Genomic DNA, 24061 nt, shown 5'->3' with positions numbered 1-24061 from the left:
TGGGAATTCTCCCAGCTTCTCCCTTCCAGCAGGATAAATGCAGCCCCCAGCTTTGCTTCCTTGTATAAACAAAACCCCTCCAGGGAGAGAAACAGCAGAGGAAGGACTAAGGAAGCACTCAGGCATCAATATTTATTAACACAAGACAAAGGAAACACAATGGATGTGTTAATGGAAACACTGTCCAGCCAGATGTTAAAAACATACCTCTAATCTAGCTTTAAATAAATAAAACCTTTATACATAATTACACAGCGCTGTGCTCTGAGGCTGACAATGGCAAACAGCTCGACAGCAACGAAAGAAAAACTGCATCTAGGGCTAAAATGTTATCTTGGTTTGGGTTTTTTTCCATACAACCTTGTCTTTAGGACAGTTAATTATGACACATCTTAATTACATTGATTTCAAATCCGAAACGCAGTGCAAACTTTAACGAAGCAGGACTTGGAATCACCTGGCCCCGTGGCCTTTGCTCAGGGGATAACTCAGGGACAGGAAGACATACAAAAGATTTAGTTGAGAGGGTGAAGAATTCCTGTTTTTTCCTCACTGCAGCTCCCAGCCTGGGAGCTGAGGGAGCACAGCACAAAATGATTTGCCTTCCTGCAGCTGGATAAGCTGCAAAGACAAACTGGCACAGTCTCTGCTGTTTAGGACCCAACTCTTGGTTCAACAGTTATGGAAACGCCTCCAAGTCTGAACCTGCCAATTCAGTGCCTCCCACCCCAGTTCTCTGAGGGGATGCTGCTGTGTTTGAAGTGGTGTGGAAGATCCCAAGCGACCACCACAGAGATGTCACAGCTTCCCACAACAACCAAACCATCACCTGTCAGCCTGGAAGAACAAACTGACCCTGACCTCAAAGAGGTTAGCAGTGAAAAAATAAGGTAGCACTTAGTGCTGTACAGTTAGTTACCTCAACAGGGGTGTTGTAAGGATTAGAGATAATATCCTCATCTACAGAGGAAGAAAGTGGAGGAGTGGAAAGACCTGGGGAAAGGCTTTGGGGCAAGTCACTCGTAGAGCTGGAGTCAAGAAATGGGAGTTTCTGGGTTCACAGCTCCACGCTTCCTCCTCTCCAGTCCAGTCCAGTGCCTCTGGCTGTGCCAAACATGGACAAAGCATGCAATAAAAATCACACTGGCCAGCTGCCTCATGTCACTGAGTGGCCATGGGGAGTGGAATGTTATCTCATTCTATGGGCAGGGCTGTAAACTCAGAGTTCTCCAGCACTGAGAAATGTCACGTGCCAGAGTAAAGATGAGGAGAGCACACACAAGAAACTTGCAAGGCAAAAACCCCAAACTGTCAGGAAACTCTCAAAGCCCCAGTTACATAAAAAACAAGGAGAAAATCAAGAATCTCTGCTCAAATGAAAACAGGCTGAAAAGACACAGGTTAAAAGAAAGGACGATGCCAGACGTGCTGAAAATCCACTGCAATGGACAGAGGAAGCATTGGTCAAAACTACTTTGCCTCTAAAGCTTTGAGTAAGAAAAAGGTGGAGACTGTCAGAATATCTCCTGACCTGGGCACTGCTGCTGGGCAAGAAACTGAAAGGTGAAGGGATGCTTCACAGGTAGCACCAGACTAAGGGGGGCTGGAGGCACCCGCTGCCTTGGGCACAGCTACAGCTGTCCTTTGCCTGGCTTGGTGGCCAAGTTGTTGAAACTAAATCTATTAAAGGCTTCATGCCACAGGTATTTCAGGCCACCCAGCAAAAAAAAACCCCCAGTGTCCTTACTGCTCCAGCCAAGCCAGCAGAGCCAGGCAGCAGCACAGGGCCACGGACACGGCCCCTCTGGGGCTGTGGTGCTGCTGCAGGAAAAGAGTCTGCACCTGTGAGCTGAAGCGTTGGTGAGGAACTCCTACATCCAGACTGGCCAGAACAGCTTCCAGTTTCTAAATCTATTCCCCCACCACGTGTTTCTAACACTCTGAAGGTCTCACCCACGTGCTGATGCTCCTGCCCTCAGGCCAAGAACTGACATCAGGGCAAGGACAAAGCTGGGGTTTGCTTACAGATGCCCTGGGTTCTGCTCTGGGAACTGCCACGAGAGTTCATACTATAAACCTCTTAAAAACTGCCTAAAAACTTTGCATGAGGTAATCTGGAACATATTAACAAGTTTATTTACACTGTATACCACATTTGACTCAACCCCCCCCCCTCCCCATTACAGTATCTGCTGTCAGCTCTCATTGCTGCTGAAACCCTGCTTCCTTAACTCACAGGAATGTCATTGTTCCTAAAACATACCCAAGTATCAGATGAAAGAAGGGTAATTCTGAGTCAAAGCTTAAGCACCATCTCTCCCTCAGCCCCAGCGTGCAATTGCTCCCTAACAGTTCACACCTCTGCCCTTAAGGCTTCTGTTCCTTTAACTCATGTGACAACTGACATCCAGGCTGGGACACTGCTGGGCACACAGTCAGTTCATGCTGTGCTTCCCACAACTGCTCTGCTTCACTTTGAATGCCTCCTCCTGTAAAAGAAAGTTTGCACTTGACTTAAACCCCAGAACAATCCAATTCCTGATGCTTCGAGGACAACTGGGCCCTTGCCTCCCAGCCCCAGCCTGTTTACAGCATTTCCTGCTCTACAAGAGGGAACTGGCTGGAGTCACAACAGAACTGCAGGAGCAATGAACTGAGCTGTGTGTCACCTGCAGGGTTGTGCCAGGGAGGTGGGCAGAGGCTGTCACGCTCAGGGGCATCGTTTCACTCGAGCCTTTTTGGACTTGCCCTGCCATTTCTACCAAATCCCACGGCCCTGCTTCAAATTCAGCCTCTCCTAACAAGGATGTGCCTTGCCAGGGGAGGTTTCTACGTGCTGTGGCACGTTCCTGGCCAGCAGCAGGAGGCTACACCCTGAAACAAAGAAACCTGGGGAAGGTGTGTGTGTCTCACATCAGTTGTCAAAGCAAATGCTAAGGGACCACCAAAGTTACTTGTCCAATTTCTACCTTCAGCTGTCATTGTTACCCAAGTTAATCTTCTATCTAAGTGAATTATGTATAATTATATTTACATATTTAAAATATAGGCAAAATCCTTCTGAAATTCAAGGAATATCTCTAGGAATGAGTAACTCTCAGACTCCAGAACGTATTGATTTGGTCATGGCACGATCTGAAACAAGCTGTGTGAGGCCATGGCATGAGCAGCTACAGTACAGATGCAAAGTCCATGATGGAGCAGGGAACTGCAGAACTCTGATGACCCTTTTCTTAATAGTTTATTATCTTAACTAAATAAAACCCTCCCCTTAGAGAACCCCAAACCAGCATCAGGTTAAAAAAACAACCCCAAGTATGTACAACAGATGGAAAGAAGGAACACTAAAGGCCTTTAGGCATTTTGTAGCTCACACACTTTGCATTTGTCTATGAAGATAAGGTCTCAGGGAACTGTCACCCACGTTCTCCATCGCCTGCCACATCTGCTGCTGGCTGTCAGTGCTTAAACTCCACTGAATGCCACAGGCTGAGACGAAAGGGACGTGGCAGAGACCTCAGACTTTGTCTCAAGTATTAGTAATCTGCACCAGCTTCACTGCTAGAGCCACCCCTGTGTCACTGAGCAACGTCCTGGCAGAGTTTTGGAGCCTTCCCCGCCGAGCCCACGTGTGTTACATGTTATAGGCCACGTAGATGGGGTCCAGCTGATCCGCCAGGAAGCTGTCACGGAGGTGCATCCGTTGCTTCTCTCCTCTGGAGTTGATGGGAATAACTCCAGGATCCACCACCACCACCACCCCCACAATTAGATAATGTTCTTCCAGGACCACGTTGGTAACCAGAGGAACTAAATCCAAGGCTTCCTGTTCGCAGCCACACAGCTCCACGACCACCACCAGCAAGTTGGTCCATGTGAACACAGCACTAAGGAAACAAAAGAGCCCATGGGCAGAGGAGTCAGTTCTTGCCACAAGGATCCAAAGTTTACAGTTCTTTATCCTTACATGTTTATCACCTGCCTTGGGCTGCACTGCCAAGTGCCCCAACTCCAGAGCCCTGATGTGTCAGAGGGGAGCTCAGCCCTGTCTCAGTAGCACCCAGTGTGACACAGACTAAAGGCTGTTTAACTGCCTCCAAATGACTCTTTACAGCACAGAGCAGGAAACCAGCATTGTCTATCCTGAATTAAGGCTTGTGAGAAACCACTGAGTCAGCCCAAGGTTATTCAGGTCTACAGATGGGAAATGAGGTGTGTGACTTGCTGATGGCAACACCAAAAGCTGTGTGACTTGGGCTATGTGCAGGAGCCCTGCCAGGCTGCAGCTCAGTGAGGGGGAACCCGCTGGGTCAGGGCTGTTTTACCACTCAGCGATGCTCCTGTGCGTGCGGGACACGGACGTCTCGATGTCAATGGGATGGTAACGCAGCCCCCTCAGCTCCAGCGTCTCATCCAGGGCTCCAACAACGTACAGGGCGTCGTGACGCTCTAGAGAGGAGAGGTGGGAGATGGAGAGTGTGTGTGTGTGTGTAGAGTCCTGCAGCTGGGGAGGAACAACCCCCTGGCCCAGCACAGGCTGGGGGTGACCTGCTGGAGAGCAGCTCTGCAGAGACCTGGCACTGCTGGGGGAGGATAAACTGACCATGAGCAGCAACGTGGGCTCGTGGGCAAGGAGCCAATGGCAGCCTGGGGGCAGCAAGTGTGGGCAGCAGGGCCAGGGAGGTTGTGCTGCCCCTCTGCTCTGCCCTGCTGAGGCCTCAGCTGGAGTCCTGGGGCCAGTTCTGAGCTCCCCAGCTCCAGAGGGACAGGGAACTGCGGCAGAGAGGCCAGTGCAGGGACACCCAGATGCTCAGGGCACTGCAGCATCTTCTGCTGAGGAAAGGCTGTGGGACCTGGGGCTGTTCAGCCTGGAGCAGAGGAGACTGAGCTCAGGGGGAGCTCATGAATAGCTCCAAGTGTGTCCATGGTGGGTGGCAGGAGGTTGGGGCAGCGCTTTCTGCTGTCGGACCAGGACAAGGGCTGATGGGATGGAGCTGGAACACAACCAGTTGCATTGAAACACAAGGAAGAAGCATTTCAGTGTGAGCTGAGGGAGCCCTGGCCCAGGCTGCCCAGGGAGGGTGTGGAGGCTCCTTCCTTGGAGCTCTTCAGCACCCCCCTGGACACGTTCCTGTGTGACCTGACCTAGGTGGGAGCTGCTTCTGCAGGGGGTTGGGCTGGATGAGCTCTGCAGGCCCTTCCAGCCCCCACCATGCTGTGACTCTATGAATTTAGGCACCAAGTGTCTTTTGTCTCCAAGACACGTGGCTCAGGATTTATTCACTGCACAGAAACCTTCCTCTCTGTTGCAGAGCTGCAGCTGACTCGGTGCCCTACCTCCGCTGGCGGCCGTGAGCTCGGTGCGACGGACGAAGCCCAAGTAGCCAGTCCGAGCCCAAAGCGTCTGAGCAGCGTCACCAAAGCTCAGCCGAGTGTTGAAATGATCAGCCTGAAGGGTCTCGTTGTCATAGATGGTGTAGTAACCACTGGCAGTGTGTGGACTGTTAACCCAGATCTGTACAGGAAGGGGAAAACCAGTCAGACCCACGTGCCACAGTCAGACCCACGTGCCACAGTCAGACCCACGTGTCACAGTCAGACCCACGTGCCACAGTCAGACCCACGTGCCACAGTCAGACCCAGGCATCCACAGAGTGCTGAAGGGAAGCAGCCAATACAACAGGTTCTCTTTTGAAGGCTTTCCAGGTACCAAAATGTTTTGCATTGAGCCCAAACCTTGAGATCTCCTGGAGAAGCTTAAAAATGCCCCTTGGAGACCTGCTCTGCTAGGAAGTGTCAGCTGAGGATTCACTGACTCAGTCAACTGGGGATTTCTCAGAGCATGTGAAGTCCAAAACCTCCCAACCATGTCCCACCACAGATCAAACACACTGCCATGGAACCAAGAGAGGGAAAGCAAAATGTCAATCAGATTATTGGGAGGGCAGTTACACAAGGCTCGGAGTGGAACAAGTCTCCCTTCCTAGGAGGCTTTCTCTTTCAATTTGATGGTAGAAAATCACACACCCAGATCCTGAGCACCCCCAGCAAACACTCTGCTTCAATAGACCTGCAAGTGTCACCACTCACAAACATCCACCCACTGAGAGAACACAGCTCAGGGAGCAGAGGACACCCAAACCCAGCAAAATCTGCACTTACCTCCCCAAGATGAGAATCTCCAAGAGGCCCTTTTGTCTCAGGATTCACAATGACTACTTTGACTCCAGGTAAAATCTAAAGGTGACAAGAAGGGAGTTTGTAATCCTTATGTGGATTATCTTCATGTGCAACTGAGACACAGATCTGCCCCCAGGAAGGTACAACCTCACCCCCAGAGATTCCTGACAGGCAGAACACACCGTGGCACTAATGGTATGGAAGTACCAAGCACAGAGGTAAGGCAGCCTAAGCAGGTAAATGCTGCTACACCTTGCTTTGGAAGAAGTCCATGTCACAAACTATTGGGAAACATCTTTTTGTTGATCCATTTGAAGAAGGGATCCAGGGCTACAGCAGATCTCATGTGTGTGCTCGTGCCAGGGACAGGACAGCAGACAGCTTTGATGTGGTTCCTTTACTGCAACCAGAACCCAACTGTCTCATGCTCCTAAACCAACACTTGATCCTAAATCAAGCTCACTTTCCAGAGGAGCAGTGTAACCACCACCTCTTCTCATGCCCTGCCACAACACTACCTTCCCTCTCCACACACCTCACATCAGAAGGGGCACAAAAAGCCATCAGATGCTGTGCCCTGTGTCTCTAGGCAATAAGGTGACATTACCTTCCCAGACTCTGAAAGTAGCAGACTCTGTGGAGCTCCCCTTTCCACCAGACGTACTCTGGGGGAGGAAAAAGAAACCACCTTTGTCAGGGGAAAGGGAAGGGGCTGGAATGTGCTGAGAGGTGAGACAGCTCAGTGCTGGGACAGGGTTTTAAAGAGAGTTATTAAAGAAGCTGAAGTAAACTTACTGTACCTGTCATGCCTCAAGGATTTCAGATCTACATACACCGTGGTGGGGTCGGGCCCAGACGTTCCCTGAAGAGTTGTAAAGACAATTTAAGGTATGTAGAGAAGTCAGGGGAACTTCTGCCTCAGCTCACAAACGTTGCCAGGGGGTTCTCACAGGCAGCACAACTCATACTCACATCCCCCTCCTTTTGCAGCTGCACTAAGGGAAAGCACTGCAGTCCCCAGGCTGCTTGGTGTGCCACACCAGTGTGGGGTGCAGCTTTGGGGAGGGGAGGGGGCTGCTATGGAGACAGCCCAAGCACTCTCAGCTGCCAGCCTGGGGGCAACTGGTCACTGTTTACACAGGAACAGTTCTCTAACGTCACATTTCAGTTGCTTTGAGCATCTGGGATAGAATCTGGCAGTTGAAAACAAGACAAGCTGCTTAAATCTCATGCCAGCTGTTCTCTAGAAAGCAGATGTTGGGCCATGCTGACCCACACTGAGGTGTGTGATGATGGGGAAGTTTGTCCATCCAGGGTACAGGGGATCCTGGAGTCTGGTGCCAGCACACTCACAAGGAAGCTGTGGCCTTACCTGCAGGCAGATGGCAACGTTGACCCTGGAGCCAAAGGTTGTGCTCACAGCACGAGAGGACAGCCCAATGTCTTTGAAGAGTTTGGAGAAGGAATGAGTGAGAGAAACCCGTGGCCGTTCCTCTGCAACCACCACACAAGTCCGGACACAGGACAGGTTAATTCCTCGTGCCTGGGAAAGGCAGAAAGGACTCTGAGTGTTAATTTACCTCAGCCCCTACCACACTGACACCTGGCCCCTGCTTTTTATCCCTGGAAACGACTTGGGACACGCAGGACAAGCCCTGTTCTTGTGTTATTTCCTCCTTCCAGCTCCTGTGTGTAGGTGTAAGATTTGCCTGAGCAGAGGCCAGAAGAAAGGAATGCATGAATGGTGCTTCTTGCTCTGCCACAGGACACAGCACCACGTGCTTCTGCAGTGCTCTTCAGCTAAGATCACAGCTGTTATTCACTATTTTATACAGATGCAAACCAAACCAAGGGAGAATAAAGTCACCACACTGAGCCTTCAACAAAACTAGGACCAGAGGCCATTATCATCTCTGGATGTGAGTGTGAAAGCACTGAACAGCACCAGTGGGTTGTTCCAGGCTGCCCATCCTTCTGTTGAAGCAGTGACACACAACAAAGCCAACACCTTTAGAACTCTGTGCCACTGAGACATCCTTCATCTCTCACAGAGCAAACTATTTCAGTCAACCCCCTGCAAAAAGCCACCTCAGACATTTTATGTAGCTATTTTTTCTTCCCTCCCCTCCCTCATCTCCAAGGAGAAAACACCTCTACAAACTGCCTGGCATGTGTGCTTTACGTCATGTGCTGGTCTGAGCACACTGCAGACTGTTACATAAGCACTTCTTCTGCAGAGCACTCTGCTGCTGGCATCCCTCTTTGGGGCTTGCCCAGCAGTCTCTGCCACTCACTGGCAATGTGCTACCTGCACTGCAACACATGCACCTCCCTCAGTTTCAACCCTTTTCGTTTCCTGGTGCAGCAAACACTTTGTGGTGGTTGCTTTTGCTTTCTTTGAGCAAGCTGTGGACTGGAGCCTTGTGCAACAGGAAAGCTGCTGAATTTAACAGTCCTGTCACTTGGCTTTACTGCCACAGTGTCCTTGATTTATGTCACATAACGTTCAGGAAACATTCCTTACCTTTAACATTTCAACTTGGTTTCCAAGTCCCTTTGTGCACAGTTCCATGACTGAATAGGAACAGAAAGTGTCCCTTATTTTATACTGGCTGACAGTAGATAACCAGAGAAAAAGGTTGGATTCCAGCTCCATAGGAGGAATTAAAATTGACTGGTGTCCAGAATACACACTGTGAGGGAGATTAAGACAGGAAAAGTTTTTGTGTAGCTTGTAGTCATCTTGAAGTTAATACTTACTGTATTTTCATGTTACACTCCTGCTAGACCAAAAGCAGGCTGTGGGACTCTGCAGCTGAGGCAGACTGATAATAGCTCCAATGCCCACCCCTCTGCAGTGACATCTACTGACAAACACAACTTACTGTACAAGAATAACAATTCACACATACAGAAACGTGCAACAGTCAGAGGGAAGGAAGAGAACTGGCTCAACCACACAGCTTACAGGAGGAAAACTCCCTTGCTGCAACATACAATCAAGGAAGGAATGCACAAGAAACATTCTGGAGTCAGCAATATTTGGCAGCACAAATACTTATCATCAAGATAGGACAACACCTTGCTCATCTGCAGGAGGAGGGAACACAGCACTGTCAGGTCAAAGACAAAGTGTCCCCTTGCTGGGAATCGGTCACTTTGGCAATGTCAACATCATCTGGCATGGTCTGCCACTTCCCATTCCTACCCAGCCAAGAGTTCACCCTTTCCTTTTTCCCCTCCCACAAAAGTCATACCTGCAAAGGCACCAGAGCACAAAACCCAGTCCACAGTAGGGGTCAAGACAAATGGCAATCTGCCGAGAGGAATAGAGCTCACACTGAAGCTTGATCGCCCTGCAAAGGCCGCTCACTGCGGCGTGGGACATCTGCAACGAGACACAGGCTGTGCTGAAAGCCAAGGCCACCAATGGGGCTTCCTCAGAATAAAGACAGAACAAACATTGCCCTGATAACACTTCAACATAAACTGTGTTTCTCCTTCCTCTGTCTTCCCCAGCAGAGGCTGAGCACTGCAGAGCCCTCTGAGCCACAGTGGAGCACAATCAGTGACACCAGTAGCTATGGCTTAGAGGCTTTGGGCATCTCAGACTCCAAACACAGCTGATCCTCAGTGACAGTTGAAGGCTTTCAGTTTGCAGTGTCTCAGCCTCCTGTCTGTCAAATGCATTCCTGTTCTGCTCTTGGTGGGGGGAAGCAGCAGCTCCCAGCTCCCTCAAGAGGCAGGTCTCCAGTGGGAGGCAGCAGCAGGATTCCTGATGCCTGAGGAGAATTGTCTTCCTACCCTGCAGAACTAACACTTCAGCCCAAAGCCCCTCTGCATTGCCTGCTGCAGGCCCATAGCTCTGTAGCAAGAAAAGCCTCTATCTGAGCTGTAAGAGAGAGCTTTGGTGGAGGTCAAGGGGAGTGGTGCTTTGAAACATCAGCCAATGACAAGACACCAAAAACCCCACCTTCTAAAGACACTTCACTGTACCTTTACTCCTGTCAGCATGCCTGTTGTGGAAACACTGAAATCTAGATATGCCAACATCTCAGCTGTGGGTGGCTTATAGATCTGAGCCAGCCTCTTCCTGGGCAAGTCATCTGTGCAAGAGAGGAACACACATGGTGAGCTGCTGGGGACTGACCTGCTCTGTGAGCACAGGACACAGCTTCCAAACAACAAGGCCCTTGTCAAAGTTCCCATGTAGGAAAGTATTTCTTGTCAGGAAAAGGGAGAAAAGACCAACTTGCTGCTGCCTGAAGGGAGCTGAGAGTTGTCTGCAATGGGGCTTCTCAGTAAAACCATTTTCATGGTCACCCCTACACACAACCTCCAAAGTCTCTGAGCCCCAGGACTGCACCTGTGTCGATGATGGTTGGCCAGGTTTTCACATCTACAGCAGCAGCTGCTTCTCTGGATTTCAGTAGTCTCATTAAGGTCTGGGTTGTGAGAATGCAGGCAGCTTTGCTGACCTACAGAGAGAAACACTTCATAAGAAACCAAAGGAAGACAAGAGCATGTCCCAGTGGCCCTGCCACTGCAAGATCTGGTGTTCTCAGAGTTCCTTTTACCATCTGTAGCCAGCTCTCCCCAGTTAACTTGCATCAACCTTGGCTTTTGCAACACACCACTCTCCAGTCTTCCTTCACTAAAACCCCAATCACAGACTAAATGCAAACAACCAAGACAGAGCCCGAAGAGCAGGTGAAAACATTCCACAGGCTACAGGCAGCTTTTTCCTCCATGGTCCTTTCCTGGTTACTGGGCTTGGAAAATAACTGGCAGCAGGATTTGCACTGGCCCAGCAGTAAGGAGCAGCAGTGTGACATTTCCAGTGGTAACAGCACATGTCCCTGTCTCAGGAAGCATCTGTTTAACAGCAACTCATCCCGGCCCACAAGGAGAGGAGCTTCTCTCTTGCCTTTTATGAAGCAAAGCACTGTCCTTCAGTTACAAGAGCTGCTTCAGTCAACTGCTGTCAAGCAACAGCATGGGAAGCACCAGTGTCCCCCTGAGCCCTGCTCAGCCCCAGCCCCAGAGCTCAGCCCCAGCCCCCAGCACTCACTTCCACGATCATCCGCACGGTGGGCAGAGTGGCCGCGAGGCTCTGAGCATGGGGCGGTCTCACGGTCACAGGGATGCAGCCAGCGTACAGACAGCCATAGAATGCAGTGATCAGCTCAATGCCTGCAAGGACACCACAGCCTCTAGTGCAGGGCACTTTTATTTTGCCCCCAAAAAACTCTAGTGGAACAAAGTCTGTGTTCTGATACTGCAAGACATCAGGGCAGCCCCCTCTGGGGTCAAAGCCATCCAGTGAGTTATGCAGCCCCCCAGGCAGAGCTGCACCAGTGATCTCTCCTCCATTTCCAGGTCTCAAAGAGGTTTCAAAGCAAGGCCACACTGGGCTGCAGTCATCACTAAGTCTTGCTTACCAGGAGGATAAAGAAGCACCACATTGTCTCCTGCATTGAGGTGTCCTTTGTCACACAGGACTGATGCAATTCTCTCAGCCTTTTTGTGCAACTGAAGGCAGGTGGCTGTGCACACAGTGGTTCCCTTGAAAGGAGACAAAACAAATGCTCTGGGACAGGGCCTGGCACAACACACAGGTCAGTAAAATGGCCACTGCAAGAAAGAATCCAAACCAAACTTGCTTGCTAGAGCCAGTCTATAGCTACTGGTTATCTATACCTATAGGCTGCTGGAATTCAACGAGCCATTTACCCACTACAACATCAAAAAGATAAGAGATGGAGTTAGATCTGCTCTAGAATATTCTATCTTCCAGGGAGTCAGTTCAAGTCTTCTTGGCACCAGAACCTTGCCAGAATTTACTCAACAGGGATACACCATTAACTGACACAGGAACCAGTGGGACCTACAAACACGCTCGGTTTTAAAAGGAAGCATCGAGCCACGACAGCCACTGACATGACCTAAAGGTTCCAAGGTTCCAATTCTGAGTTCCAAACCCATGGGCAAAAAAAAACCAACCCCAAGACAGAGGCTAAACAGTGGACACTGGGAGAGGAAAAAGGTTTCCAACAGTCTCAGACTTGTGCTGAATAACGTGCTGTGGAGCTTAAACAAAACCCAACAACCCAGCACTGATGGTACCTTGGCATTCAGCAACAGGAAGAGGGGATGGTCAGGAGTGGCTTGAGCTCTCCACTGCAAAACCTCTGTCAGGAACTGGTGCTGGAACAAAGAGGCAGCAATTAAACACTGCTGCTTCTACTCCAGAGTTCTGGAGTAGAGCCCTGGAGTTCAACTCCAGACTTCAGTGCTGCACACTCTGCATTCAGTTGGCCAGTAAATGGTTTCCCATTTCCCAGCTGTAACAAACACTGATTTACCTTTTTAACTAAATCATTGTCTTCTATTTGACCAAGATCTCTTCCAGAGGCTTGAGCAATGCGCTTCCCAGCAACCAGGTTCCCCACCATCACAGAGGCAGGGCCAACGCCTGTGGAGAAACAACAGCCACAGGAGAGGTGGCCTTGTAGTGAAATGAGGCCAAGAACTGCAGGAAAGCAAAGGCATCAAGATTCTCTGCAGGATCACGCTGCTCCTGGGCAGGGGGCAAGAGGAGAGGTAACAAAACCTTCCTGGTAAGAGCTGGGAGTGTGTTGCTCATCTCCTGTTCAGCAGCTGAGAGAATCCCCACGAGTTCAAAGGCAGGAATCAGAATTCCTGCCTGACACATGCAAATAGAGGCCTCAAACACACCCCAGCCACAGGCCACAAGCCAAGCTCTGGTCCCAGCAAGTGGGAGACTCCCACAGCTTCCAAGCTCTGAGGTAGGGAATGTCTCTCCCATCAAACCAAAGGGGCTCAGGTTACCTGGCTGTTTCTGCCTGGGCTTTGGCAAGTTGGTCACACACGTGTGTGGGCACATGAGGATGTTGCACGGATGCAGAGAGCCCTCCAGAAAGTGCTGCTTGGTTTGGGAGATGTGGATCCCTCCCAAGGGAGTTTTTGGCAAGGTATTGGCTGGCACAAGAGCAAGGCAATAGACTCCCACTTGGTGAATGCTGTCAATTGCCTAGGGAAAGGAAAGACAAGCCTGTTACTGAGGGCTGCAGGACAAAGCCCTGTGTCTGTGAGGTGCCAGAGAAGCACATCAGTCACTATCAAGCCCTGTGGTAAGAGCCTGTTACCATCCCAGCCCTCACAGCCCATCTCACACACAAGAAATCCATTTTTAAACCTTTCATGACCAAGATCTCAAAATAGACTCAGTTGCTTGATGCATCAGATGATTTTGATCTTGGGATTGTATCCATCTGTCTCCTCTGAACCATCACAGTCTGTTCCTGCTCATTTGCCTCAGCATCCAGGCACTTGATACATTATTCAGACCACCAGGTACTTCCCTCATTTTTCTCCCCATATTGCAAACCTGACAACCTGAAACACCATCCCCAGGAGTGACAGACATGCACTCCAGGCACCTCCCAGGAGTATTTGCTACTCATTCTGCTTTCTTAGGACTCATTCAGCTGTTTTAACCTTTCTCTGATTACTGTCTCCCTGCATCTCCACAGATAAGAGAGACTTCAAAGCATCACTTGGAGCACCAGCATGATGCAGGAGTAAAGCAGAACTCCTAAGCTTGAGCACTGGATCTGTTTCACAGTGCTGAGAGGCAGCTGTGTTTCTCTAGAGAGTCATCTTGCCAGCACAGTGCTGACCACTTTGTCAGAGCCTTCAGGCCCAGGACCTTCAGGACACAACAGAACAGCTTGTACACAGCAGAGGTACCCAGCTTGTGACCCTGGAAAAACACCTTGTGCCAGGAAGGCTCCTGAGCCTGTGCTCTTTCCATCTGGGGCATGCTGATGGCCTCTGATCTGCCCACACACACACATCCCACAGCCTCACCTCGTTCCCCTGTGGCAGTTACCTGCAGCACTCTGCTCATCCACTGAAAACTGTCCTCTTCAGATGCATCTGGCCTCTGCTCTGCAACCACCACAATCCTCTCATCATAGAACACAGACACTGAGAACACAGCAATCCTAAGGACAAAGGGAGAGTCACGGTGTCACTTTTACTCCTTGGGAACAGGAAGCCAAGGAAACAGGCTAAAGACAACTCATAAAAAAACCCCAGGAGGGGGGAAAATCAGCAAAAAAACCCCCATTGGACAAAACTGAGTCAAGAAAGGAAACCATCTGTCAAACAGGCAAAGGGTTAATTCCACCTCTGATGAAATCTCTACACAGAATAGTCCCCTGTTCTCTCCACCTGCTATCACATTGCTGTCTCAGCCTGGGGCAAACCACCAACACAAAGAAAAGCTTTCAAAGTATCCACATGAAGCAGAGGGCTCAAAATCTCCTCTTCAGTGTGAGACACATGAGCTCCAACCCTGGCTGAGCAGCCAGGACATCACACTCACAACTGCTAAATGGAACTGAGCTCTCTGAATGGAACTGCTCCTTGCTGCAGAGCATCAGCCAGCAGCTACTGCAGACACCTGGAGGTAAATGCTACAGAGAATTAAATCCCTGTGTGACTGATTGATCTTGTTAACCCCTTCCTTCCCCTGAGGCACACAGGCCTGAGGAGAGGGGGGAAAACAGGACGGTGCCGGGCAGGATCAGGCCAATTAAACCCTATTTGCTTTAACTGAGCTACTCCAATTACTGAAGAGAAATGAAAGGTCATACTAAGGTCCTGTTTCCCTGTATTACATGCAGAGGTTTATGGGCTTTGTCTTGCCAACCTTCCCCTGTAAACTGTTTTTATTGACTCCACTGCCAGTCCAGTCGCCACGATGTCATCGGCGTTGTGCCGGCGGCCGCTGACAGTCAGCAACCCATCCATCTTCCCCACCACAAACACCAAACTGCCCTGCAAGATACAGAAGTCTCCATGAGGAACTTAAAGTGGATTAATCAAATGTCTTGCATGGCCTGTGTATTTCATAGCCCACGGCCAGGCCAATGGAATCCACAGAAAACACCTTTTCTCTTCAAACCACGTCGTTTATGACCAAAGCAGAAGCTTTGTAGCCACCCAGTGATACAAGGCACCCCAGCACATGTAGAACTGCTGTCTAAAAAGCTCCTTACACTTGGTTTTAGAAGAATTAGCAGTCTAAAAATGTCCCAAGCAACACAGTGAGGCAGCAGTGTAATGACAACACGCTGGAAAAGCTCCTTCTGGCTCCAGCAAACCCAGCAACTCAGCTGTCACAAGCCATCCTTACACATCCTCCTGCACCCAAATGCTTTTCCTTTAAACACTGAAGGCTACTGGCAGGAATAAAAGGATCCAGCAGTGCCAGCTGAAAAACTGTGTTACTTACAGGTCCAACAAACCCCAGCAAGCCAGAACGGACGAAGGGCACATCGCCCACCGGAGCGCCAGCTGAGCTCACGGGGATAACCTGCAACAGAAGGCAGGACAGCACGCTGCAGGCAGAGTGCATCTGCCTGAGGGACAGGAAAACCATTCTCCACACCAAGAATTGCACTGTATGCAAGCAGAGAGATGAGAAGGGGAGGGAATCCTTGGTACAGGACTTCCATGAAAGGGAATGCCGAATGTACCCAAGTTTTTCAGAGCATCTCCTTAGAAACCAACATTAACCCTTAGGTTCCAAACCCAAGAGATTACACAGGGCTACCAGTTCTACAGAGCAACCAGGGAAAGAGAGGTGCACTCTGCCACACATACCTCAAATGTGTTCTTTGTCACCCCTGCCAGCCCATAATACATCATTCCTCCTGCTCTGGAGCTAACGCAGATCTCACCGATCTCGTCTGTTTTGCAGAGCTGGGGTGGTCCATCAGGTTTCACTATACACATCATTCCTAGGGCAAAGCACGGGTGGTTAACACAGCCCTGGGATCTGCTCTGTGCAAGGACTGACACACTCAACAGTGACAGAGGTGACAGCACATGTGGGGGCTGCCCAACCTCCCCTGGCCCTCGGGCTGAGAACATCAACCTGTTCTTCTAAACCACCCCAGACCATCTGCAGAAAGGTCTCACAGGAGCCTCCTGCCCGTTTTTACCTCCTGGCATCACGTGGCCAACATCCTGAACGGTGAGAGCAGAGTTTTTGTCTTCAGTGTTGACACGGATGACCCCAAAGCTCAGCCCATTCATGGACAGGATGGCTCTTCCAGGCAGAGGAGCCCCAGGGACACCAGGCCTTTGAAGGACAACAAAATCAATACACTGCATCAGGCACACAGGCTATTATTAGACTTGGATGAAGATCCCACAGCAACAGAAATATGCATATTTCAGTGTCTCTGCTTTGCACAACAAGCCTAAAACTGTGAGGTGGCACCTGAGGTTGTTTCCCAGCAGAGCCACATTGATCAGTAAGAAACTCTAGGGCAAGTGCCAACCCTTCTTGCAGCTCTTTAGCTCACTCCATGTTAAACACCAGCTCCCAGATGCTTATAGGGCTGTTTATTACAGAAGGCAGCAATGGACAGAGAGACTATGAAAATGACTGTCTAAAGTGGTAACAAATCTCATCTCAGACTCCACAACACCAGGCTGGCTGCACAGAACAAGGGGAGCAAACAGCAGCTCACGGTCCTTACAGACACCACTGAGCTGTCACACACAGCCTAAGGGGGAAAAGAAAGCACCTGGGAGAAATGTTTAACAGCTTGGTTACCTGCAGGCCTGAGCACACACAGTAAATGTCAAGCTTAAGCCAACTATGACCAAAGCTCAGCCTGGATCACTGAGCCTGTGGTGATGCCGAGCAGCCGTTACCTCCGTATGGCAATGGTCATCGCTTCTGGAGACGTGGCACACGGGCAGATTGCCTCTGGCTTAAGCCCATGGCTCTGAAACAAGCTCAGGAAGGCATCACACGAGGAAACAGACCCTGGAAAGAAGGGAAATATGTCACTATGCCCTTACATGATCTGACCTTTAGAGCTGTCTGTAAAATAAGACAGCAACAAGCACAGCACGTGTGTGTGTGTGTGTCTGTCTGTGTGTGTGTCTGTGTGTGTGTCTGTGTGTGTGTCTGTGTGTGTGTCTGTCTGTGTGTCTGTCTGTGTGTCTGTGTGTGTGTCTGTCTGTGTGTCTGTCTGTGTGTCTGTCTGTGTGTCTGTCTGTGTGTCTGTCTGTGTGTCTGTCTGTGTGTCTGTCTGTGTGTCTGTCTGTGTGTCTGTCTGTGTGTCTGTCTGTGTGTCTGTCTGTGTGTCTGTCTGTGTGTCTGTCTGTGTGTCTGTCTGTGTGTCTGTCTGTGTGCTGTGCCACTTCTCTGAACTACAGGCAGCATCTTCCAACACACCAGCCACAAAGGAGCTCGAGTGCCTACTCAGTGTGACTTGGGAACAGGCACATTCCCTTGCACAAGTCTGCTTCTCTCCCTCAGTTTGGTTCACACTCATGGCACAGCAGAGCTTCACATTCCTGCCAAGCCTCCAGTGACTGGGGCACACGTGTAGGGTCTGTTTCCATGCACAATCAAAACAAGTCCAATGCTATTCCAAGTATCCCTCCCAGCTGCTGCCATCCAGGCAAACACTCCTCAGTCCTTCCACCAACAGCATTCCTTGCAGCCTTGTCTGGGGATTTCACCCCCCCCATTTCAAATACTTTCTTCAAAGCCTTCACCTTATTCCCTGGGAGTAATTTAAACCCAGTCTCACTCTATCCACCAAGACTTGACACACAAGAGCTCCCCATTCAACTCTCTTGTTTCTGGCTTCTCAGTGTCTTTCACAACTCAAAGCCCAGAAAACCTCTTGCTCTGGTGCTCCAGCACCACCATCCACAGCTGTGTCACCAGATGGCTGCCCTAACATGAATCCTACTGGAAGCATTGCAGTTCAGCTTGAGCCTGTGGGACAGTGAGCTCAGAAACATGTGTCCTGAGAAGGGAGAAGGGCAGGAGGTTCATACTCACAAGGGTTTGCACCATCAGTTACAATCAGCATGCGCAGAGAGCTCAGACTGACGTCTCTTTGGTCTCGATGGGCCATCATGGCCCAGTGCAAGTCTCGACACTTGACCAAAGCAACCTTTGCTGCAAATCAACACCAGAAAAAACCCATATAAGGACATATAAAAAGCTTTCCATGAGTCATTTTCATATGAATACACACTCCCAAGTGTGCAAATCCTCACTAAAGCAAACAAGCCTTAATGAATCGAGTTTGCAGCAACAGCAAACCCCCAGCACAGGGCAGCATCTGCTGTGGCACACGAGCCATTTGCCCACCATGTGAGCCAGGCTCTGTCACTGTGGCAGCCCCTCCTCCAAAGTGCATCAATCACTATCACCACCTGCATGTCCTGGCTGAGGACAAGGTATTTTCTTGGTCTCATAAAAGGCACTGGCTTCAAGCACACAGGTCATGAGGCTCCCCATCAAGTTCACTGATGTTCCCATGGCATTAGGACATGGTGCATATTTAGAAGTACATTAGTTGTGGCCCTTGAGGTTGTTCACAGAAGAGCAAGAGGGCTCTACAGCATTTGAGACTTGAATGCCTCTTATTCATCCTGAGAACTTCAAGCTGAAGTTGTGGAACACAGAGTTACCTTTGTGGGTGTGAACTCTCTGCACCCAGGAGAGTGGGCAGGTTTTCATCACAGAGTAGGGCACACTGATAGTGTGCAGCTTGTTCATCACATTCTGAAAGCAGAAAAAGAAAAGATGTTTTAGGAAGGAGCTCAAAAAAAATCTCTTGTCACCTCACTCCCCATCAACCCCTACCCCAGCAGCAACCACAGAGCTTCAGGGGGCTCTTCTACATCTGCTCTGGAGACCTGTAGATCTAAGCAGGGGGAGAAATGATTGACTTCATAGCTAATGCTTCTCAGCCATGCCCTCACATGCTGCAATAACAGAGATATGAAATGCTTCAGCAAGTGCTTGGAGGCTGTGACTCACCGTCAGGATGCCATGCCACAGCCCTGCGTCCTTCTTGAAATCCAAAACGTTCACAATCGTTTCACCTGGGAAAAGAGAAGTTGTAGTTGTGAAGTGAAATGAGCCAGGACAGCTGTGACCATCACTGCTGTGACCATCACTGCTGTGACCACCTCTGCTGTGACCACCTCTGCTGTGACCATCACTGACTGCTGCTGGACTCTGCCTCCATCTGAACCTCTCACTGGAATCTGTCACATCTGCCCCACGAGGTACAACACCTGTGACAAGCAAGGGCAGAGCTTTGGTTGTCTGAGGATACGTTTTATGAGTCAGAGCTCCTTGTTGGGCAAAAATGACACACCTGGACATCAACTCCTGGGAAGGAACACAGCCCAGAATGTTGCAAGAAAAATCACCTTCCAGCCTGGAACGTGCATCAGTGAGATGGAAAAGGGATTGAACCCTGTTGTGCACGAGCAGCAGCAGGGGAAGAGTGGAGAACACCATTCAAGCAGACTCCCAGGAGCAATGGGACATTAAAGCCATGGCTTCCAAAAGACAAACTGCATTTTCAAGTGCTGTGACACACAGCTCTACACACAAAGCTTTGGTCATGGACACACACATTAGCTTGAATTGCAAGGTGGGCTGGACTAGATCCACATCCCAGAGCAGGACTCTGGGGTCTCCATCTCCAGGATAGCCAAAAAGCCTCGTGCAACCAGTGCAGAACCAGTCTCAAGAGATGCTTTGGGACTGACACACTGTCAGGAACAGTGTTTGGAAAGATACTGGAACAGGTGACCAGTAAAGTGAGAGGGAGACTCCAGCTCCTTGGAAAATGCTCCCCTTTGATTCATCTGCTCCCCTTTGATTCATCAGAACTGACTTGTTAACTTCCCAGACATGCTGCAAGTCCCAGTTTCACTCCTCTTCACCATGGCAATGGAGATGCTGCAGTTTGGGATGGAAGAGACTCACAGCCACTCTTCATTTTGGGGTGGAGAATGAATCTGTGCTTTTCCCTTTTACTTTTCTTCCTTCATATACTATTGTGAGTTGGTTACCCACAGCCAAATGAGAAGTAGCCACTGAAAATGCTGCTGCTGAACCTTCATTCCTTTGGGGTTTCTGTGCCAGCAGCACTTACCTTCAGAATAGTTGCAGGCCTGAGACAAGGCCTGACAGTGAGACAGCATGGCAGCCCGCGACACCGTCACGCCCATGACGCTGCCCTCCTTGCTCGTCTTGTACTGCACAAAGGGAGGAAAAGTCAGGCTGTGGCTCCAGGTCCCCACCCATCAAGGACATTAAACCACAGGAGCTGTATGAAATCAAGCTTTGTTTCTTTAAAGCTGCTGAGCCACGCTCTGAAAGTGCCTGATGCAGAAAGCTCTCAGCAAGGTTCACTCCTGAGACTGTTCATCAGGCTGAAGACGTGGCCAGGTGACTCCAGAGATGTAACAAAGGTGGGAACTGAATAGGTTTGTGTTTATTTCACTGGTGCTGCTTCTCACAACATCCTTCCTGCTCCCACAAGTAAACTGAGAGGCCTATTTGGAATCTCAGAACAGCCAAACTACCGTTATCCCTAAAGCACTGCAACGGCCCCACGTTCCCTTACTGAGGTGCTCAGGCACAAACAGGCTCTGACAGGGAAGAGCAGGAAACTCCAGATGTTGGCTGAAGTGGTTTCTGAAATCTGTGTTGCCAATGCACTATCTCAGAGAGCTCAGCTGTCTCAATTCTGATCTTTCTGGAATAAGAACAGTGTTGTCCAACTCATCTGGAGCACTCCAGCCCACAAAGGCATTCCAAGCTAAAAGCAGCTCCCTGTGTACAACCTGCCCTGAAAATACTTGTTTCAGCAGCTAGAAACTGGGGGGTTTAAGGTAGTGAGGTGAAAGCATTATCTCTCTGGGGATGAGAACATTAAATCCAGCTCAGGGAAGCTGCTTTCTATTCCCCATTCACTACTTACCTCGATATATGCTGGCTCAGTTCCTGCAGCTGAGATGTTGGGCTGCCAATCCTTAGGAGATTTGGAGAGATATTTTGAATCTGTCACAACCCATTTGAGTCTGGGCCAACCTAGAGCCAAAATGCAAAGTGGAATATTAATATCAGTTTGTTTATGGAGGGATTTACATTCTGCAAGGATCCACTAAAACCCCACCACTTGTCCAAGCCCAGTTACACAAGCAAAGCACTGAGCCAAGCCAAGCTACAAGCCAGAAGGTTCATCTCATTTCTCATCAGGGAGTTCAGTGGGCAACAAAAACACTTCCTCTACCCAGGAGAGATCCCTGCAGTATTCCTAAATATAGCTGCCTGTACCATTAACTAAACTGCTTCTGAAGCTGCCAAATGCCACTGAAGGGATCTGAGGACAACCCTGCCTCCTGAGGTGGATTTATTGTACCTCCACCACAAGGAAGCAACGCTGTCAGACACAGGCATCGATTTACACCACGTGGATAAAACAAGAGCTAAGTGATGCTACCAGCAAAGTCGCTCCCTTTGCCTCCCCCAAAACGCATCCAGCCTTCTGACAACTCCTTTCAGATGGCTCAGCTACAGCCAAAGTGCAATCCAAAGCAAGTCTGCAACCAAGCTCACCTTTAAACTGCACAATTTCTCCATTCTGGGTTTTTGGAAGCCCTTTCAGACAGACTTCAGTGGTGAGGGCCAAAGCAACCCCACAGCTTCCGAGCAGAAACCCAATCTGCTGGCCACCAGCATCCTGAGGGGAGAGGAGAGGGGGGAAACAGTCATTCCTGTCTAAAGATGACACCAGTCAACTTTCCCTGTACCAAAATCCAAGGTTGGGTAACGCTCTGGTAAGTGGATGGTAACATTATGATCACATGGGGAGGAAAAAGAAGCAGCAACCCATGCCCACAAACACCTTTGCCTTTGGTTTGTCCTTCTCCCCTCACATTCAGTGCCTGGCAATGGTTTGAAACTCAGATGCCATGCAGTGTGTCAGGGATGAATACAACCACCCCTAAAGCTAAAGGAATGACATGTTTTGGAAGATGATTTGCATCCAGCACAAAGGCCTGCTGGGTTGAAATGGAGACATTCCTGTGAGCCAATACAAGTCCCCAGGAAAGAGATAAAGCCACAGAAGGGATGCTCAAGCTCCTGCACACCAAGTCTGTGATTTTCAATCAGTTTTGCTCAAAAATGAAGGGATTATGTGAGCAGGGACAGATTGCAGAGAAGTGTGGTGGCTCTCAAAGGGAACTCTTTCTACACAGACCAGATATTACATTGGCAAGACTAAAATGCATTGCATGTGAGAACCACAGACAACAAGTGCTGGTGCCCAGCATCCAGGCAGTGAGCACACACCATTGCTTTTCACTCATGGAAGCACAGATGCCTCAAAAGAGGAATCAGGAGGCCAAAAAAAGCGCAGCAAAACGTATAATTACAGTGAAACAACAAAGCCTCTCCTTCCCCAGGAACTAATTCTGTTGCACAATGACAGAGACACTGAAATGAGGCAGCTCACTGAGAAATCTCATTGGGCAAACACTGGGAGAAGTTTTAATTTAGTATTTGGTTGCTACAGCAGTTGGCATGTTCCAGACAAGTGAAAGCAAAGCTCTGTGGCTCCCACAGCACTGCCAGCCTAGCTTGCCACTTCATCACCACCTCTCTTGCCACAGGTTTGCCATTATCCTGTTGCTTTTGTTTCCTCTTATAAAAGTCTACAGTTTTAGGCAACTCTTGCCATGACAATGATATGGTGATACTGGGCAAACTCTGGTTAAGGGTAAAGAAAACGCTTTGTTGAGCAAATGATTGACAGAAAGTGCCTTGAAGTGTCCAGAAACACTCAGCACCTTCAGCAAAGCCAAAGGACTGGCAGATGCTCAGCATGGCTGGCAACCATGGGGCAGATCCACAGCACTGTCTGTACCACACACATGGTTTGCAAGGATGGAATGAAGAGCATTTCCAGCTGCTCAGCACAGCTCTTTCTCCCATTTTTAAGCTGCTGTTCCAGGTTCACAAAGGTCTTGCACACTGTGTTGATCCAGAGCTGCTGAGGCAGCAGCTGGGAGCTGTGAAAGACTCTCAGAGGTTGATGGTCTGACTTGGTTTTCATCCCACATCAGCCTATCACTCCTCTAAGTTCCATCAACGTTACCTTTCTGGTAAGAGGTACCTCTATAGGCACTGGTATGACTTCTGCTAGGAGACAGCCGTAAAATGCCACCATAAACATGACTGGGTCATTGTTGGGATACACCAGGGCTACCTGCAATTCACAGAAGAGCTTTGTCAGTTGAGATACAAGGGGAAAACTCAAAGTTCAGATCTACAGGGGCTAAGAGTCTAAAACCTTTGTGCTATTTCACATTCTACCACAGCACTTCTCACAGGGCATCCTCAAGTGCTCTCTTCCACTCGGTGCAGCGATGCCAGCACTGCCTGGGTGCCCAGACACACACACACACACAGCCAAAACACACAGACCCACAGCTCTCTGTCTCAGCAGTGCAATGCTCTTCCTTAGATGTATTTTAAAGCCCAGAGCCAAGAAGTTGCTTACAGAGGAGCCAGCAGGACTGAAAACTCAACATGTTTCTTTCCCAAACAGCCTGTCCCTGGGATAAGAGTCTTACTATTCAAAGAACAAGAACACAGTGTCTGTGTTAAGTTACAGCCTCCCCCCCTGCCCCAACCCCTCCTTTTATCTCAGTGGGAGAAGCAGACAGTCCTAAACTCATTACCCTGTCTCCAGGTTTTAACACAGGTTCATTTTTGGTGCCCAGTTTATTAAGCAGTGTGTAGGCCAGCTTGAGACTTCTGCTCCACAACTTGCCTAGAACACAAAGAAGAGAGACTTGCACAACTCTAAATCAACCCAGCATAAAAGAGAGCATTTCAGCTCTTGGCTGCTTTTACATTCCTCTGTTTCAGTGATACTGCTTTTGCTACAAAGCTCTGAAAACCCCGGAGGGCACCTGCAGCCACACCAGGACCAAC

At 49.6% G+C, this 24061-nt stretch overlaps 1 protein-coding gene across 3 annotated transcripts in view; it reads right to left on the bottom strand.

The window, feature by feature from the left end:
* Positions 1 to 120: 120 nt before the first annotated feature.
* DIP2B (disco interacting protein 2 homolog B) overlaps positions 121 to 24061 on the bottom strand; it is a 64737-nt gene continuing 40796 nt past the window's right edge. For 2 of the 3 annotated variants that reach the window (XM_062015746.1, XM_062015748.1), the window contains 30 exons: positions 23806 to 23897; positions 23220 to 23330; positions 21677 to 21800; positions 21039 to 21148; positions 20208 to 20310; positions 19076 to 19140; positions 18724 to 18817; positions 18086 to 18205; positions 16939 to 17053; positions 16218 to 16357; positions 15877 to 16013; positions 15506 to 15586; positions 14921 to 15048; positions 14096 to 14210; positions 13033 to 13234; positions 12546 to 12655; positions 12307 to 12387; positions 11622 to 11745; positions 11252 to 11373; positions 10547 to 10658; positions 10177 to 10286; positions 9438 to 9568; positions 8705 to 8873; positions 7553 to 7723; positions 6981 to 7042; positions 6788 to 6845; positions 6163 to 6237; positions 5338 to 5515; positions 4326 to 4449; positions 121 to 3887 (listed from right to left, as the gene is read on the bottom strand). In XM_062015746.1, coding sequence (XP_061871730.1) covers positions 3635 to 3887; positions 4326 to 4449; positions 5338 to 5515; positions 6163 to 6237; positions 6788 to 6845; positions 6981 to 7042; positions 7553 to 7723; positions 8705 to 8873; positions 9438 to 9568; positions 10177 to 10286; positions 10547 to 10658; positions 11252 to 11373; positions 11622 to 11745; positions 12307 to 12387; positions 12546 to 12655; positions 13033 to 13234; positions 14096 to 14210; positions 14921 to 15048; positions 15506 to 15586; positions 15877 to 16013; positions 16218 to 16357; positions 16939 to 17053; positions 18086 to 18205; positions 18724 to 18817; positions 19076 to 19140; positions 20208 to 20310; positions 21039 to 21148; positions 21677 to 21800; positions 23220 to 23330; positions 23806 to 23897 — 3617 coding nt within the window. In that variant the 3' untranslated portion in view covers positions 121 to 3634. The remainder of the gene's footprint in view (positions 3888 to 4325; positions 4450 to 5337; positions 5516 to 6162; positions 6238 to 6787; positions 6846 to 6980; positions 7043 to 7552; positions 7724 to 8704; positions 8874 to 9437; positions 9569 to 10176; positions 10287 to 10546; positions 10659 to 11251; positions 11374 to 11621; positions 11746 to 12306; positions 12388 to 12545; positions 12656 to 13032; positions 13235 to 14095; positions 14211 to 14920; positions 15049 to 15505; positions 15587 to 15876; positions 16014 to 16217; positions 16358 to 16938; positions 17054 to 18085; positions 18206 to 18723; positions 18818 to 19075; positions 19141 to 20207; positions 20311 to 21038; positions 21149 to 21676; positions 21801 to 23219; positions 23331 to 23805; positions 23898 to 24061) is intronic. The other variant, XM_062015747.1, reaches the window with a different exon arrangement.

Source organism: Colius striatus, chromosome 26, assembly GCF_028858725.1.
Source record: "Colius striatus isolate bColStr4 chromosome 26, bColStr4.1.hap1, whole genome shotgun sequence".
Lineage (NCBI taxonomy): Eukaryota > Metazoa > Chordata > Aves > Coliiformes > Coliidae > Colius > Colius striatus.
This window is presented reverse-complemented; position numbering and strand designations above follow the sequence as displayed.